Genomic DNA, 19,937 nt, shown 5'->3' on the forward strand with positions numbered 1-19,937 from the left:
CTGCCTGCGGTGGGTTCTCAACAGCTGAGCCTGGCATGGAAAATCTATTTGGAGTAACTTGTCCCCAGGAGGGAAGAAGGCAAGCTGATTGGGTAGGAGAGCTGCAGCCGCCACCAGGGCACACATGTTGGCCAGGGCAGGCATTAACACACAAAGGCACACAAGGACTCCACGGAAAACAAGAGTCCTGTGTGTGTGTCCACACCCACATGTACCACACACACCCAACTCCACCCATATACACCATGCACACACTCTCGGCATGCCAGTCACATGTACCACACTGCCACACACATACCACACACATACCACACACACATACACACATGCTATATAACAACCATGCCCACCACACCCTACGTACACGTGGATACACACACAAACTCAGCTACACATACCACACACAGCACATATACCCGACCGCACATAAACACACCACTCACTGCACATTGTTCATATGCATCCATACCACATACACGTAAACACACACCTCAGATCACATAGTCCACAAACACATCACACATACCACACATGTACCGTGTGCATACTTAACAGTATATTCAACTGTAAACACATACCCACCACACCTACTCCACATAACAAGTATACACACTCACACATCACATACACAGCAAACTACACACACACACACATTCCACATACCATTCCCCTGCATCACACGAATATTTCACACACACCTCCCCCACCCCCAGCACCCATCTGGGTTACTTTCTCCCCTCCTCTACGCCCCCCCACCTCCCGCTCAGCAAGGCGGGGCTGCAGCCCAGGCGAGACAGAGACCACTGGTGGTGGTGGTAACCACCGGGCCACGCAGATCTGGCTGCCTTCAGCAGAGCCGGGATGTGCGCCCCAGGGGCCGCGCTGGGAGCTGGAGGCAGCCCCGGGGTAACACGCGTGTGTGCACGTTTGCGCGCCCCGGGGCCTGCATGGCCAGACACTCTGGGGGGCGCGTATGCGGCCCTGTGGGCCGCGTATGGGGAGAGACTGTGCATGTGAGAAAAATCTCACTCGCAGATGCATAGGGACCAGCCCACTGGACGTCCGGGCGGGCGTTTCCTCAGTGTGCACAGCTCTCGTGTGGACATGTGTGTTGGAGGGGACTGTGTGTGGGAAGTGTGCGTGTAAGCTGGCGTGCACGTGAAAACCGAGCCGCCGAGGCGGATGTGTGTTCATAAGGGCCCTCCGTCGATCGGGGTCAGTCTCCGGGGACTGACTGAGTGAGGGGGAGGACACCGACGACCGCGTTTCCCCGCCGGGCGCGTGTGAGGAGGCGGGGCCGGCGGAGGGACGCGTGGCGTCTGCTCGGGCCGGTGCGCGCGTGTGCGCGTGCGTGTGCTCGGGGAGCGGCGCGCGCCGCGGCGGAGGGAGGGAGGGAGGCGGTGGCAAGCGCAGCCTTCGGTCGCAGCGCCCGGGGCGGCTCCTCTTCGATCTTGGAACCGCCGCGCTCCTGCCGCCACCGCCTCCGCCACCGCCATCGCCACGCGCTGGCGTGACTCCCGTCCCGCGCCGCGCCCTCCCGCGTCCGCAGCCAGCTCGGCTTCCTGCCCGCCCAGACGTCGCTTGTCCCGAGCTCCCGGTTTCGGCTCCGCGGAGGGAGAGGAAATGAGTGCGGCCGCGGCGCCGGCGCCCGAGCGCGGTTGGAAGAGCGAGAAAGTGGACGAGGCTCAGGCCCTGGCGCGGAGTTGCGCCGCTCGGAGACCCGACTTCCAGCCGTGCGACGGGCTCTCCATCTGTGCCACGCACAGCCATGGCAAGTGCTTCAAGCTGCACTGGTGCTGTCACCTAGGATGGTGTCACTGTAAGTCGAGCCGCGTCTCCCTACCTTCCGCTACGGTCCCGGGGCGTCCGCGGGGCTCTCTGGGGTCGAGGCCGGGACTCTGCGGCCTGGGGGACTCCAGGCTGGGCCGGGGATTCTCTGCCGCAGGCCGGGGCTGTCCTGGGCTCCGAGCGGCGGGAACTGCCCTCGCGCCGGACGACGGGCTGGCGCTGCCTTGGCAACGAGCTGAAATCCGTGGGGAGCCTAGCTTTAGCCACTTCTACAAAAGGGGATCTACCGTCCCAGGAAAACTGGAATGTATCTTTTTTCTTTTTCAACCGAAACGACCAGGCAGTGTGTTGGGAAATGGTAGACAGCCGTCAGAGTTGACGACAACCGAGGGGAAGCCCTTTTTTCAGGGCTGGTGGTTAAAAGCTGCGCCTCTTTCTTTCTCACTTGGTCTTTCTGAGCTGCTCTTTAAAAGAAAGAGCCCTTGGAAATCGAATTGTAGCCCATTTCTTGTATCCAGATTGAGAAAGCGCTGAAGTGTGAGGGACTCCTTCCAAGAAGTTAATTTTAACAGTTTGGAAGGGTGAACTCCTTAAATACCCAGCTGCAGCATATAGAACCAATGTATGAGACTTTTAAAATTACAAAATAAAATGAGCGAAGGTAAGCTTAAATAATTTTAAACCAATTTATGGAACTAAATGGTCTAGACCTTTTCTCTATGTTTATCCTGCCTGTAATTTTTAAAAAATGGATATAACTTTAGCCATTTAATTAGAATTTCACGATTTGGTTAGTTCATGGTATTTGGCCTCCTCTATCTGATGAATTATTTCTTTTTAGAAATATATCCTAAAGTTAGTTTCCACATAACCTTATAATAGAGGGTTTTGGAGTGCTTATTTAGGACACAAATTCTCAAAGTGATCTTAAATTAAAATTATTTTTTCCTTGTTGGTTACAAAAAATGGCTCCCAACAAGACATGCAGTGCTTAACAGATCCCTATTTACATTAATTGAGCATAATAGGATATTTTAAATTGAATTTATGACTTCAGGAATAGAGACTTCTTACATTTTCTTTACAAATACAAGGCGCATCGGACAGTATTGATTTTTTGCATTCTGTGTGCTGATGGATCAGTTTCTTTCTATATCTCATTATTCGTATTGCTTTCAAATCCATTCCCGATTATATGGCATTGCTTCAGTAGGGGACAGAGTACAAAGTTAGAAGGAACAACTATGGGAAACCTGTGATACTGAAATACACAAGTAGGGTGAATTTGGTAAGAGTCCATTGCCTGGGGAAGTATAGAAAAAATTGTAGCATAGAAGTTGAGGAACGATGATCCAGTTCAGTGCCTGTCTTATTTCAGCAGTCTCCCCTCTAAGTACACCATTACTGATGGGAACTTTGCAGTCTTCTCAGGCAGCTTCTTCCTTCATTAGACAGCTTTGACTCTTAAAATGCTCTTCCTTATATGGAGCTGAAATCAGTGACTTTAGAACTTCTTTCCACTGGTCCTATTTCTACCTTATGAAATCATATAGAACGATCTAATCCTTTTTTAGATCGTGGCTGTTTTAACTCTTCACATATACAGTTGAATTTCTCACAGGCATAGATTATCTTCTTCCTGTATTCTCAGGCACTGTCACAATGTCTGGCCTGAAGTAGGTTTGAAATTTATGTTCATTGAATGACTGAATGAAAGTAGCCATCATTTTTCTCTCAAGACATTGTTTTGTTCTATTTATAAATCTGTATTTCCTTCTGCCTTTCCTTTTATGGTATTCAGGCTCCTAAGCCTCCTGGTTCTTTTCTGAACACGTACCAATATGGTTTTGATCCTTTGAAGTTGGTGACCCCTAGGAGGGTGCATAATATCTGAGTTGTCTGATCTGTCTAGAGTTAAGGAGGACTGCTGTCTCCCATGATGATATACAACTACTGCTGCAGCTAGCATCACATTAGTTTTTCTGATTTCCACATCATATTGAGCTTGTTGCTGACAGATTGAACTAAGCGTGCTGTCAACTAAAGCCATTAAGCCTCTTTTTTGTTTGTGTGTTTGTTTTACATATGTGGCATAGGTTACAGTGCTTGCCCATCTCACAGTTAAATATTTGGACATGGGGACTGATTGATCCCTTAGATCTATTTTCCTATTTCCCTATTGATAAAATTGGAAACAGGAGAAGGCCACAGATCGAGTCCTAAACTGCTCTGCAGGTTGATAGCAATTCATTAATGAGCATTTATTGTTATGGTCATTAAATATTTATTTCACCACCTAACTGTACTGTTATCCATCTTATGTTTATCTTATACATACAAGTATAGTAGAACCTGGTTGAATATTTTGTTGAAATTCTGCTAACATACTATTTTTACATCTTTTTGATGTGTGATCTATCTATAAACATACTCTCTTTAAAAAGAAAGAAAATAGATTAGTCTGGTATAACTCAGGTTGGTTCCACAAATGCTTACTGCTTTCTTTTCTAAGTGATTAGAAGCTGCTTTCAAATAAATAATCTGAATGTAGAAAAGGATTGGCATTGAGTATACTGGATTGTTGTTGGCAGTTCTTTCTTTCATTCTTTTTTTTAAAATCAGACCTACATTTATTTTCTTTTTTCCAGTCTTTGGCAGCCCTCTGGTCTCCATGCTTCCTCAGCTGGCAGTGGTTCAGTGACCACATCCAAGTGGCGCTTCAGTTCACTTAGAGCAGCAAGGTGCTCTATTACAGCCTCTCACCTATACTGCACATCAATTCTTTTTACTTTTTTAAGCCCAAATATCATTTTTCTTGAACAGAGGCAGAGTTAACATATTTGAGAAATTCTACTTCTGGAGTATTCATGAACATGTCAGTCCTAAGTAGAATTCCTTTAATTTTGTTGAACGTGTTTTGAGCACTTCTCTTTATGAGACATTATTATGGAGATTAGGAATACAAATACGAATACAGCTGGGTCATGCCCCGTAAGCAGAGTGTAAGGGCGTAATTAATGCTGTATTTATTTTTGTATTCCTTTAAAATCACAAATGATATGGGTGAAAAAACTATCAGCTTGTTCACCAAATCAAAATGCTAAAATAGGAGGACTATCTTCAGATGCTTGAGAGAGGACATTCAGAACAAATAAAAGAAGTTCAACTTTATATGGTTGATGTTAAACTTGTGAAATTTATAACCTTATAAAGTAGTAAAGGCTGCAAATAGATACCTGTTCATAAAAGACATGTAATATATGTGTATATTGGCAGATGCAGTGCTTGATGTAAAGGAAATAATTAGTATATTTAGGTAATAACTGATTTTGAGGACTATGGGAGGAAAACTATATATGTTCTGTTGGTGTCTTTGTCAAAGATAGATTATTGGGCTGAATAAACTATGACCATGAATCTGTGACTTAATTTTTTTTCCTAATAAGGAGTGATATTGGGTTGAATTAATGAATAAAGGATTTCAGGAGGACTTTTGAGAGTAAAAAAGACATGGCTTGGCTAGGGAAGAGGAATGGGAAAGAATAAATTGTATGCAGATAGTGTAAAGTAGATTTTTTTGTGGCTGAAATAGGATATTTAGAAGGAGCAAGCAATTTGGTTGTTGAGATGTTAGGGAGGGATGAGCAGGAAAGGTGGGGAAGTTTCAGTCGATAGAGACTTTGACATTGTAGTGAAAACATGGGTAATAAGGAAATGAAATCAGCAAGGGAGATTATTTTGGTATTAGTGTAAAAAATAGGTTGAAATTCATGCAGCAATATCCATATAATGGAAATTGGAATAGATTAGATTTGGAGGGGAGGAAGAGGAAGGTTATAAAGGATAACTTGTAGAATTCTGCCTTATGAAGCCTGGGTGGATGGTGATGCCATTCTTTCACTAACAACAACAAAATACTGGAGAAGAACTAGGTTCGGTTGATCATGGATGATGAATCCACAAAGACCATGAATCTAGTTTTGAATCTGTTGAGTATAAACTGCCTTGTCATTGCATGGTGATGTCAGTAGGCAGTTGGATATAGGGGATCTAGAACTTGGAGAAGGCTACATTAGGGACAATAAAGAAGTCATTTCTTACTTTTAGATTGCAGTTGTAGCCATGATAAAGCATGAGATTGCCAAGGGAGAAACTATAGTGTGAGAAATGGAGAAGACCATTAGGCTTTCCCTTTAGAATGCTAACATTTACAGTCTGGTTACAGGAGGATGAGCTGGCGGTAGAGTCTAAGAAGAAATGTACAGAGAAGAAAAATCTGGAAAGTATGGTATTGCAGAGGCCAAGGGAAATGAGTGTTTTAAGAAAGTATGAAGATGAAATCAGTATTTAGCAGGTTGTTTCTTAGATATTGGTGAAATCTAGCAATAGTGATTTTCTTTATTACTGAAGAAGAGGGTGAAAGATTTAGTCCTGCAGTGACTTCAGGAATATACTTAATTGCAGCATTAGTCAAAGCTATTTGAGACAATGAATTCTTCAAGGTAGAAAGAGAAGAATAGAATGCCAGGAGCTGAGAATTAGGACACAGAGATAATAGTCAATATTTATTGAGTGATTACTTTGTGCCAGAGTAAGCTTATTATGCTATGCACTTAGTAGCCAATTACATCATTATGTCCATTCTGTAGTCAGGAAAAAGTCTTAAAGAAGTTGAGTAACTTTTCCGTGGGCACATGATTAGTAATGAGTAGAGCCTGGATTTGGATCCAGGTCTGTCCTGATTCTAGGACCTGGACTCTTAACCACCATAGGTACTATAGAGCTATTTAAAGTTAATGAGCAAAAATCAAGAGTTTTGTTTTTTTTGGACCTGGTAAAGCCAGTGATGGGGAAAATTTTTAAGAAATAGGTAGCCAATTGTTATCAATTGCCCTAGTGAAATGCAGAAGAATGGGGACTGTAAAGAGGTCGCGGGATGTATTCCAAGTTAAGAGTTATCAAAGAGAAAGTGATTAGAAATGTCAGAGGTGGTTGGGGGTGGAGAGTGTGCATTGTATGATGTAGGTAACACCAACAGAACTCAGCTTTATTGGCTTAATAAAATCATGTAATAGTTCAGTTTTCTGCAGAAGACATCTTAAAAGATGTCTCTTTCAGGTTAAAAGCAGGAAGAGTGGGACTTGATGTAATCTAATAGATAATACTAACATATCTAAGGAAAGACTGTTACAGCAGAAGGTGGATGGGTGGCATGGAGTTAGAGAAAAACGGGAGTTGGAAAGGCAGAATATGGACGTGTTTTTTTCAGGACTGTTGAGAGAAGGTGGTATATTGCCTAGAGGCTTAAACGTCTGATCCCTGTGACTGGACTATCCCAGCAAATGTTTGGTTATGATTTGGCTTCCTATTTATAGATTTCCTATAGGGAAAGGAGTTGATTAGAGGATATAACTGTCAAGACCTATACTAGTTAGTGTATTTGCATTGTGGTTTTTGCATTATTCTATTTGTTCTATTTTCCTGCTTCTACATAACCCCGAAAATCAAGTTCTGACTTCCCCCAGGGTAATGCCAGCTGGTTTTCCTAAGGGACACCTCAGTCATATCAATAGCAGTAGCCATAGAAAATACATTTAAGATATATGACAGTGAAAACTAGCAAAAACAGCAGTCGTAGTTTGGTTAGATGGAGGAGTCAGCTGAAGCTTTTTTGAAGCATGAGGGTTCTTACCGCGTCTGGTCGTTGAAGGAAGAGGATACAGGTGTTAAGAGTGCAAAGGTGAAATCAAGTTCTGAGTGAGTTTCCTCACAGCTTTTCCAGAGGTAGAGAAAGCTGATAGGTGTTTTCCATCCAAGTGGTGCTTCAATCATGGACACACATCAACTTCAGGGTAACAGATAACACACCTGTTGCTTATATGCAGGCACGGTTGTAGTCTTTCTGCATATGTTAGGTCATTCACACCTCACCACAACCTTGTGAGGTAGGTACTACTATTACCCTCATTTTTCATGTTAGGAAACTTGCCGGAGGTCACGCTTAGTAGCCCTGGCCACGTGTGATCCATATTCATCAGAATCTCACCAACTTGGCTGGCAACCAGGGCTCTGGGTTTCTTGGTTCCGCTCAGGGTACAGTGAAGATGATTTTAGTTATTTTAAATTCTTTTTGGAACAAGGAGGATTTAAATAAATAAGTAAAATGGGAATGCTTTCAGATTTTAAGGAAAGGGCAGTTATATACAATATGAATTTTTTTGAGTGGTTGCAAACTCTGTAAAACTATGCTTTTAAAAAACATTTAATAACATCTTTGTATAATACACAGCTTCAGTCATGTTGTATCCTCACCTGATCCCTAACTGATGCATTCCCTCTTTCAGTTAGTTTACATAGCATTATTTATTACTGGCTTCTGAGCCTGTTGAACTTAGGGTTTTGAACCAAACAGCTTTTGAGGGCCTTGCTATGATAATTTCCCACATTACAACACCCTCACTTTATTTAAGTTTGTTCTCACACATTGTGGAATCTCATTAATTTACAAGAGAGAATATTTTCAGAGAAGTTAAGAGCTATTAATTACAAACAAATACAGGAACATATGTTTAACAACTAAAAGTTGTCTAGTAGAAAATGTGTTTTCTTGAAAAATAAGGATTGGTTTGTACATCCAATGTGGAAGGCAGAGTGTAGTTGTAGGAAGGACAAGGGCTGTGGAGTCAGACCCACCTGGGCTGAGTCCTGGTTCTTCTGTTCACTGGCCGTGTGACTTTGGACAGGTTACTCAGGCTCTCTCAGCTTCAGTGTTCTCTTCTGAAAAATAGGAATAAAAATCCTACTTCACAGGATTGTTGGGAAGATTAAATGACATAAGCAAAGTACTTATTGCAGGTGTTCAGCATCAAGCCCTCCTCAGAACAAACAGTGGAAGTACTGGGTAGTGTCGTCATCCCTGAGGGCAGGCTCTGGAATTGGACTTCGTGTTTGAATCCTGGCTCTGCCCACTACTAATGTGGTTTTGGGGAAGTTACTTAATTTCTGTCTTTCAGTTTCATCATTTTTAACTGGCCCCATAGTGTGATGATTGTCACAATCCCCAACTCCAACTGTTTCCCCTTCTGCGAATGTCCTGATTATTCTGGAATTCACTTTGTAACCATACTCATTTGTTCAATTAAATACAACGAAGATGATAAAGATACTCATTTTTAGTATCATGACATTTAGAAATTGTTGAGTTTTTCAGTTGCCCTCATTGTCGAAGGGTCTGTTTTATAATAATAACTTTGTGATGATTATCTACTTTTTGTCATGGAATCTTGTATTCTTCCCACTCCCCTACTGCATCCTATTTTCCACTATTATTAAGCAATGGATAGTTCTGGTTAATCAGATATACCAATTAATAGATAACTGTCATATTATGTCAAACATGGATTTCAGAGGATCAGGCTATTATAAAATTGTTAATGTGAAAGTGCACATATTTAGCTTTAATTATCCAAAAGTCTTGTCATGATTCTGTAGTGATATTTAGATATCATTTGGAATACTGATTTTGCTTAGAAAAATGGAAACAGTGCTAGTTAGTAGGGAAGTCCTGGCTGCTGGAATGGCAGACAAAGTAGACTGAATTGTAGTTTTTGCAAATTACTTTTCTCAACTTCACAGGATTTTTGGTTTGTGTTTCTCCTGTTCTTATTGTTAGTTTGTTATTGAATATCCAGATATTTATCAATATTCTATAAGCCCGCTGCCCAGAATGTGCAATATCTAGAGCACCAACAATGTATAATAGATCCCTCCGGCTGTGCCTGCACAATGCCCTGAAGCAGTCTGTTCAGGACAGAGTCTTTTCCCTCCCTGCTGCTTATTTGTCCATTTAAAACTAGATTCTTGGTGTAATATAGAATGTGTTTCTTCCTCTGTATCTCATTTTAACAGACCTTTAGTGGAATAAAAACACTAAGAGTGTAATAATTTGGTATAATTGTGGAATATTCTGTTAGGCTCATTTGCTTTATCTTTCTGTCTACACACACACACACACACACACACACATGTACTTTTTTTCTAAACCATTTAAAAATGCATGATGACATTTCACCCAAATATTTCAGCATACCTCTCGAGAATGAGGACATTTTCCTATATAACCGTAATACTAATCACGCCTAAGATAATAGCACTTATTCAGCAGTGCCATATAATGTACAGTTTCCTTGATTGTCAAAAGACTTTTTGAGTTGACTTTTTTTTCAATTCAGGATCCAATCAAGATTCACACATCACATGGATATTTTAATGTCACAGATGGTGGTGATAGTTTCACGGGTGTATACATATCTCCAAACTTACCACATTTAATACATTAAATCTGTACAGCTTTTTTCTTTGTTGATCATACCTCAGTGAAGTGGTTTAACAAGTGAAATAAATGAGTAGGAAAAAAGATTCATACATCACATTTCATTATTGTATCAGTTTAGTCTCCTTTAATCATTCTAGAATAATCACACTTTTTTTAGATGATACTGAAATTTTTCAAGAGTCCGGCTTAACTGCCTCTGGCATCCCCCATATTTTGAATTTGCCTAATTAGATTTAGGTTAAATATTTTTGTCTAGTTATTACCTAGGTGATATTATATCCTACTTATAGCCTCGTGATGAGGAGATAGGTCAGTTTGTTCCACTGGTGCTAGTGCTCAGGTGATACCTGCCAAGTCTGTCCATTATAAAAATATTGTTTCCCCTTTGTTATTTATCTTTTAAAATTATTTTTATCACTTTTTAAGAATAATCTGTGGAGTGATATTATGACACTGAGTGAACATCCTATTCCCCAGCAAACTTTTACCCAATGATTTTAGTATTTACTGAAGTTTCTTGTGTGAATCACTTATTCATTGGTAGTTGCAAAATGGTGATTTTCTGCCATTCCAACCATTTGGTGGCATTCTTATTAAAGATGGGTTTGTCTTGTCTATATCCTTATTTTTTAGGTGTTACCAGACAACTTGATTCTTTTTAATTTGTTAAAATCAAGTATCATTTTTTGGATGCCCAAATTATCTTTAATTTGGCCAACGAGAGCCCCTTCAAACTGGCTCCTGTGACCTTTTGTTATGTCACTACCATTTTTTGAGCACTGCACTGCTTTTCTGAACAACAGGCTGTTCTAGGCTTACCTAGTAATTTCCTCACCCCAGAACAGGAATCAGTTATTTTCCCAAGTAGCCTAGGTTCCTTTTAGTGAAGAATGATATGGAAACCATTATCTGGGCTTTTAGTGTGCTTATTTTTACTGGGATGTTACTGCATGTTACTTTCAGTGGACAGATCTAGGTTGTATGTGTATGTGTGTGTGTGTCTCCATCTGTCCATCCGTGTCCGTCCGCGTGTCGTTCACCTTTCCCCATTCCATATTTGTACCTCCCTTCTCTGTGAGTCAAAGCCCTGGTTTCCAGTATATCATAATATTTACTCATTTCTTCTATCCTCAGCTACACACAGGATAGTTTAGCAATTATTATATTAGTACCACTAACAAGAAGAAATTGATGGCTGAAGTTCAGGATTCTTTACTTGTTTTGATTTTTAGAATATATCCTGGCTTCTTGCATTACTTTTTTTTTCTGTGTGGGTATGTTGTCAGTTAGGTTCATTTATTTCTGATTCGAATCAATTTCTGGTATATTTTTTCACCCTTTTTAAATTAAACTTTTTATATTGAGATAATTTGTAGATTCACATGCAGTTGTGAGAGATAATGCAGAGATCTCACGTGTTCTGCGCCCAGTTTCCCAGTGGTAGCATCATGCAGAACTGTAGTATGATATCACAGCCAGGGAACTGACACTGATACAGAGAAATTCAGGAACATTTGCATCATTGCAAGGATACCTCATGTTGCCCTTTTATAGCTACACTCACTTTCCCTCTGGCCCCAACCCCTCATTAATCCCTGGCAATCACTAATCTGTACTCTATTTCTGTGATTTTCTCGTTTCTAGATGTTATGTAAATGGATCATACAATATGTAACCTTTGGGGATTGGCTTTTTTCACTCAGCGTAACTCTCTGGAGATTAATCCAGGTTGTTGTGTGTATCAATAGCTCATTCCTTTTTATTGCTGAGTAGTGTTCCATGGTATACACGTGACACAGTTGATCTGTTCGCCCATTGAAGGACATCTGGGTTGTTTCCAGTTTTTAGTTATTATAAATAAGCCTGCTGTAAACGTTTGTGTATGGTTTTCTGTGTGAACAAAAGCCTACATTTCTTTGGGATAAATGCCCAGAAGTGCAGTTGCTGCGTCATGTGTTAGTCGCACAGTTAGTTTTTAAAAGAAACTGCCAAACTCTCTTCCGTGGTTACTGTACCATTTTACATTCCTGCCAGCAATGTATGAGTGATTCTGTTTCTTCGCCACATTCCTGTCATTACTGGGGTGTTGTTATTTTAATTTTAGTCATTCTGATAGATGTATACTGATAATTTATTTTGATTTTAATTTGCATTTACCTAATGTCTGACATTTGTGTGCTTATTTGCCATTTGTATATCCCCTTTGATGAAATGTCTTTTATCCCTTTTTTCTAAGACTTTATTTTCTCAGAGTCATTTTAGGTTTACAGCAAAATCGAGAGGGAGATACAGAGATTGCCCATGTATTTTGCCCCCATATGTACATATCCTCTGCCATTATCAACATCATTTATCAGAACTGTACATTTTTCTACCCAGGATGAACCTGCATTGACACAGCATAATCATCTAAAATTCATAGTTTACCTTAGGGGTTCATTTTTAGTGTTGTACATTCTGTGGATGTGGACAAATGTGTAATGACATATGTGCATCATTATAATTTCATACCAAGTTTTCTCACTGCCCTAATAATCCTCTGTGCTCTTCTTGTTCATCTGACCCATCCCTTGGGAAACCACTGATCTTTTTATTGTCTCCATAGTTTTATCTTTTCCAGAATGTAGTATGTAGCCTTTGGAATCATGCAGTATGTAGCCTTTTCAGACTGCCTTCTTTCACTCAGTAATATGTGTTTCAGGTTTCTCCATGTCTTTTCATGGCTTGATAGCTCATTTCCTTTTAGTGCTGAGTAACAGTCCGTTGCTGGATGTACTACAAAGTTTTTATTACTTTACTAATTTTTTTTGAGGTGTAATTGACATATTCATTTCAGCTGTACAACATAGTGATTAAATATTTGTATATACTGTGAAATGATCATTGCAGTAAGTCTAGTTAACATCTATCACCAAACATAGTTCCAGTTCTTTTTCTTGTGATAAGAACTTTTAAGATCTACTCTCATTACAGCTTTCAAGTATATAATAAGTATTATTAACTTTACTCTCATTATATCCCCTTGACTTATTTATCTTATAACTGGAAATTTGGCCCTTTTGACCACCTTTACCCATTTTGCCCATTCCCTCATCCTCTGCCTCTTGCAGCCACCAATCTGTTCCCTGTACCTTTGAGTTCAGTTTTTGTTTGTTTTGATTTCACATACAAGTGGGAATATATGGTATTTGTCTTTTTCTGTCTGACTTATTTCACTTAGTATAACACCCTCAAGGTCCATTCATGTTGTCTCAAATGGCAAGATTTCATTCTTTTTAATGGCTGAATATATATTTACTATATTATTCATTCATGTGTTGGTGGGCACTTACGTTTTTTCAGTGTCTTGGCTATTATTGTAAATAATGCTGCAGTGAAAGTTTGCAGATCAGAATTTTAAAATTTTGATGAAGTTAAACTTAGGAATTTTCCTCTTATGGATGATCTTTTTGATTCCTTTAAGAACTCGTTGCCTAATTTGAGATCCAGAAGATTTTCCTGTATATTTTTCTTAAGAGTGTTGTAGTTTTAAGTTTTAAATAAAAGTCTGTGATCTATTTTGAGGTTTTGTATAAGGTGTCTATTTTAGATCAAGGTTTATTGATTTTTTTTGCCTATAGATGTTCAAGTTGCTTCAGCAGAATTTGTTGAAAAGCTATCTTTCTTCTGTTGAACTGCTTTTTGCAATTTTGTCAAAACCCGTATTGTGTTGGTCTGTTTCCAGACTCTCCATTCTGTTCCATTGATCTATGTGTTGGTTCCTCTGCTAGTCCACAGTGTTGATTGTTATGCCAAATAATGTGTCTTTAAATTAGATAAACTGATTCTTCCCGCTTTACTCTTCTTTTAAAAATTGTTTTAGCTATTCTAGTTCCTTGGCCTTTCCATATGAATTGTAGAATAATCTTGTCTACATCTACAAAAATCTCGGTGGGATTTTGATAGGAATTGTGGTAGAGTTGTAAATCAATTTTGGGAGAGTTAGAATCTTTACTGTGTTGAATCTTCTGTTCCATGAACATGGCATCTCTCTCTATTTCTTTAGATCTTTGATTTCTTTCGTCAACATTGTGTAGTTTTTAGCATATAATTCCTTACATGTTTTGTTTGAGTTACACGTAAGTATTTACATTTTTTAAATTGCAAATGGATTGAATTTTTAATCTTGGTGTCCTGTGTTCATTGTTAGCATAGAGAAATATAATTGATTTTCATGTGTTTATCTTGCATTCTGTGACCTTACTTAGATGAACTCACTTATTTCAAGAGTTTAAAAAAAAATAACTTTCCTTGGGATTTTCTACATAGATAATCATTTCATGTGGAGGTTGAGAAAGTTTTATTTTTTTTTTGTTTCTAATCCATATGGCTTTCTCCCCCCTTTTCGTGCTTCATTGTACTGGCTTGAACTTCCTCAGTTGTGTTGAATAAGAGTGATGAGAGCAGTAATCTGTGCTTGTTCCCTCCTCCATAGGAGGAAAGCACTAGATCTTTCATCTTTAAGTATAATGTTAGTTAGTAGGGTTTTTGTAGATGCTTTTTAGTAAGTTGAGGAAATTCTCTTTTATTTCTATTTTCTGAAAGTTTTTATTATGAATGAGTATTAAATTTTGTCAAGTGCATGAATTGATATAATCATATGAGTTTTTCCTCATTGGCTTGTTAATATTGTGAATTGTATTTTCAAATACTAAATCAGCTTTCTACCCCCTGGATAAACCTCACTTGGTTATGGTGTATGATTCTTTTTGTATGTTGCTGATTTCTACTTGTTAATAGTTTGTCAAGGATCTTTATGTCTATATTTATGAGGAGTGTTGATCTATAGTTTTCTTTTTTGTACTGTCTTTGTTTTGGCTTTGATACCAGGGTAATACTAGTTTTATACAATAAACTCGGCTTTTTTTTTTCTTCTAGGCTTTTTTTTCTGGAGAGATTGTTTAGAATTGATGCTATTTTTTGTTTAAACACATGGTGGAATTCTCCAGGGAAATCATTTGGGCCTGGAGATTTTTTAAATTACTAATTCAGTTTCCTTATTAAGAGGACATTCAAATTGTTACCAGTGGGTGAGTTGTGATAGTTTGTAATTTTTGAGGAATTGGTCCATTTCATTCTGCCTTGTCAAATTTATGTGTGTAGAGTTGTTTGTAGTGTTCCCTGATTATGCTCTTGATATCTGTGTGGTCTTTCATAGTATCCCCTGCTTCATTCCTGGCACTTCTAGTTTGTGTTTTTTCTCTTTATTTTTTTGTTGGTCTTGCTAGAGTTCTGTTAATTTTATTGACCTTTTCAAAGAAAAGCTTTGTTTCATTTATTTTCTCTATTAGTTTCCTGTTTTCAATACCATTGATTTCTGCTCTCATGTTTATCATATCTTTCTTTCTGTTCTGCTTGCTTTGGGCTGATTTTATGCTGTCCTTTTTTTTTTTTTTTTCCTTAAATAAAGCTTAAGGGTACTTGCATTATACTTTGAGTCTTTTCCTTTTTTCTAGTGTATGCAGTTATTGCTATAAAAATCCATCTCAGCATTGCTTTAACTGTGCACCACAATTTAAGTGTTTTATTTTCATTTTCAAGTTCACTGTATGTTTTCATTTCTCTTGATACGTCTTATAGATTTATGGATTATTTAGAAGTGTTGTTTGGTTTCCAAGTGTTTGAAGATTTTCTTGTTATATTTTTGTTAATTGGTTTCTAGTTTGATCACAGAACACACTTTGCATGACTTTAATTCTTTGAAATCTTTTGAGATTTGTTTTATGGCCCAGGATATGGTCCAAGTGTCATGGACACTTAACAAGAATGGCTCTTCTGCTGTTGTTGGGTGAAATGTTCTGTAAATGTCTGTTAGATCCTGCTGGTTGCTCTGTTGTTGAGTTCTACATCCTTGCTTGTTTTCTATCTTGTATGTTCTTTCAGTTGTTGAAAGAGGAGTGTTGATATCTCCCAATTAATTGTGGATTTGTCTTTTTCTCCTTTCAAGTCTGTCGGTTTTTGCTTCGCATATATTTGCAACTCTGTTGTTTGGTGCATACACATTTAGAATTGCTGTGTCTTCTTGTTAGATTAACCATTTTATCATCATCTAATATCCCTTTATAGCTGGGTAATTTTCTTTACTCTGAAGTCTACTTTTTGTGATGTTAATATAGCTATACCTGTTTTTCCTTTAATTAATGTTTTCATGACATGTCTTTCCCCTCCTCTTATTTTCAACCTGCCTATAATGTTAAATTTGAAATGAATTTCTTATATACAGCATAACTTGTTTTTTAAGCCACTGTGCCAGTCTCTGTCTTTTAACTAGACCATTTACACTTACAGTAATTATTGATAAGTTAGGGATTAAGTCTACCATTTATTTTTAATTTTCTGCTTTTTCTCCCTGTTTTTTGTTCCTTCACTTTCTTTTCTCTGCCTTTCTGTGAGTTACTTGGGCATTTTGTAGAATCCCATTGTGATTACCTGTAATACTTTTGAGTTTTCTCTTTAAAGCTTTTTAGAGATTGCTGTGAGTGTGTGTGTGTACATATGTACATATATGTAGCTTATCATGGTCTGTTCGTGTACTTTGATCATTTTGAGTAAAGTATAGAAACCTTACTTACCTTTATATCACTCTGCCCTCCACCCATTTATAATATAACCAGCTTAAGTATTTTCTCCCCTTGTATTTAGAGCTGTATCAGACAGGGTTACAATTTCTGTTTTAACTGTCAACTATAATTTAGAACACTCGAGGAAAAGGAACATGTTTATCTACATTTTTGCTTATTGTGTTCTTTTTTCTAACTTCCAGAAATTCCTTCTTTTATTGTTCCCTTTGTGTTTAGAGAACGTCCTTTAGCCATTTGTTTAAAGTAGGTTTGCTGGTGACAAGTTCTTTTAGCTTTCCTTCATCTCGGAATGTCTTGATTTCTCCTTTATTCCTGAAGGGTGTGTTTACTGGATATAGGATTCTAGATTGATGTTTTCTCCTTTCAGCACTTGAAAAATTGTACTACTTCCTTCTGGCTTCCATGATTTCTGATGAGAAATTCACTGCTATTTGAATTGTTTTTCCCTTATAAATGAGGAGTTGTTTTTCTCTGGCTGCTTCCAAGATTTTTTTCTTTTTGTTTAGTTTTTAGAAGTTTGAATATAATGTGCTGGCCTGGATTTCTTTGGATTTACCTTGTTTGAGATTTGCTCAACTTCTTAAATCTGTAGGTTGTATCTCTAGCTAAATTCGGGAAATTTTCAGCCATTATTTCTTTTTTTTCTTTACTCTTTTTTTTTTTTTAATTGACACATAGTTTACAATGTTATGTCAATTTCTGGGGTACAGCATAATGTTTCAGTCATACATATATATGCATATTTTTTTCATACTCTTTTTCATTGTAGGTTACTACAAGATGTTGAATATAGTTCCCTGTGCTATATAGTAGAAACTTGTTTTTTTATCTATTTTATGTATAGTAGTTAGTATCTGCAGATCTTGAACTCCCAATTTATCCCTTCCTACCCCTTTCACCCTTGGTAACCATAAGTTTTCTATGTCTGTGACTATATTTCTGTTTTGTAAGTAAGTTCATTTGTGTCTTTTTTTTTTTTTAATTTGGACTCCACATATGAGTGATACCATGTGGTATTTTTCTTTCTCTTTCCAGCTTACTTCACTTAGAGTGATGATCTCCAGGTCCATCCATGTTGCAGCAAATGGCATTATTTTATTCTTTTTTATGGCTGAGTAGTATTCCATTTTCTAAAGATACCAGAACTTCTTTATCCAGTCGTCTGTTGATGGATATTTAGGTTGTTTCCATGTCTTGGCTATTGTAAACAGTGTTGCTGTGAACATTGGGGTGCATGTATCTTTTCAAATTAAAGTTTCCTCCAGATATATGCCCATGAATGGGATTGCTGGATCATATGGTAAGTCTGTTTTTAGCTTTTTTGAGGAATCACCGTACTATTTTCCATAATGGCTGTACCAGACTACATCCCCACCAACAATGTAGGAAGGTTCCCTTTTCTCCACACCCTTTCCAGCATTTATCATCTGAATGGCACAATGTCTTGCTAGTCATGTTGCTCTACCTTCATTTTATGGTGGCTATTTTTATAAAATATTTTTAGATTTACAGCCATGATTCTATTAACTTATTATTTAGTGTAACATGTGAGGATCCTAATTACTTGTGAGTAACATTAACAGGAGTATGTAAAATTGAAGAAACCTAAAAACCATTTGATTTTTCTTGTTACTTTGAATATTTTCTACAACCTTTCCCCAAGATGGTCATCAGCCTCTGTCGAGCCTTAGAAAGCTGCTGATTCCATGTTTGGACAGTATAAGTACTAGTAAATTATTCCTTATATTGAGAAATCTCACTTCTTAGTCCACCTCGGATATCTGCCTCTTTGTCCTAGCTCTCCCTACCAGAGCTGCACTGAAGAGGTTTATTCCTTCTATCTATCTGTCTATCTGATGTTTTATTTAGCACCCACTCTGTGCAAAGCCCTACACCAAGTGCTGGGAATATAGCATTGAATATGATAGCCATGATGCCAACCCTCTTGGTGCCTGCATTCTAGTAGGTGGGCAGACATCAAACAATTTATTATACAACTGAATATTTAATTACAACTGCCATTTCTATTAAGAAGAAAAGATACAGACTGCTTAGAGTATGATATTGAGGCATTGGGTAGGGTGACAAGGGGGAGAGCTTGTTTGAAGAAGTATTGCTTGAGTTGGGAGCTGAGATATAGGTAGGAACTAATGATGTGAGGGACTCTGGGGGCCTGGAAGGGAAAGATGGCTGTCCCTACAGAGGGGAGGATGCATGAAGAGCCCTAGGGAGGAAGGAAGTTTGGTGTTTCAAGGGAGGTCAGGAAAGGCCAGTGTCAGTCTTTGTTGTTGTCATTTATTAGCTGTCTGGACATGGAAGTGATCTAATTAGGATTTGTATTTCATATATTTTATTAACTTTTATTTAACTCTATTTTAAACTGAAGAAAAAATTATAAGACAGTATAAGTTTATGTAGCCTCTTTACCCAGATTTCCCTAAATACTAAATATTAATATTGATCTTACATTTTTATGGTATGGTTATCAAAGCCAGGTTTACTTCATGTTTTTGGAGCCCTTTAAATTAAGGTGGATTGTACATTTTTAAAGAGTTATTTAAAAAAAAGGTAAAGAAGAATATGCAACAGAGACCTTTTATGGCCCACAAATCCCAAAATATTTGCTGTCTAGCCCTTTACACAGAAAAGTTTGCTGACCTCTGGTCTAATTTCCATAGGCTGTTCAGATTTCCCCGGTTGTCCCACTGATATTCTTCTTCTGTCCAGGATGAAATTTAGGATGCCATGTTGCATTTAGTTGTTGTGTCTCCTTGGTCTTTTAAAATCAGTTCCTTAGTCTTTCTTTTTTCCTGATCTTGCTGCTTTTAAAGAGTACTGGCCAGTTATTTTGTAGGATGTCCTTCAGTTTGGGCTTGTCTGACATTTCCTCATGATTAAATTCAGGAAATATACAATTTGATAAACTAAGCTTTTTAAAAAATTGAACATTTTACGTGGATTGGAATCAAATTGTTACAGAATTATGATCTCTCAGTTTTCAATCTGAGAAAGATCAATACAAATTATAGATCATTTCTCTTCTATCCCAGTACTAGAGTAATTATTTTTACATAATTTCTGGATTTTTTTTTAAACAATAATCTGGGGATACTCTCTGCTGTTATTTGTAATGGCTTTTTTGTTCAAGAACTACTGAGTATATTGGAACTGTTACCAAAAATGAAGTTTGTCTT

General features: G+C 38.2%; 1 protein-coding gene across 4 annotated transcripts in view; it reads left to right on the forward strand.

Moving 5' to 3' along the window:
• Positions 1 to 1,258: 1,258 nt before the first annotated feature.
• The window catches only part of C1H3orf70 (chromosome 1 C3orf70 homolog), an 81,007-nt gene continuing 62,328 nt past the window's right edge, over positions 1,259 to 19,937 (forward strand). For 3 of the 4 annotated variants that reach the window (XM_074366617.1, XM_074366620.1, XM_074366622.1), the window contains exon 1: positions 1,259 to 1,819. In XM_074366617.1, the coding sequence (XP_074222718.1) occupies positions 1,624 to 1,819 (196 nt within the window). In that variant the 5' untranslated portion in view covers positions 1,259 to 1,623. The remainder of the gene's footprint in view (positions 1,820 to 19,937) is intronic. The other variant, XM_074366615.1, reaches the window with a different exon arrangement.

The sequence above is a fragment of the Camelus bactrianus genome, chromosome 1, assembly GCF_048773025.1.
Source record: "Camelus bactrianus isolate YW-2024 breed Bactrian camel chromosome 1, ASM4877302v1, whole genome shotgun sequence".
NCBI classification, from domain to species: domain Eukaryota; kingdom Metazoa; phylum Chordata; class Mammalia; order Artiodactyla; family Camelidae; genus Camelus; species Camelus bactrianus.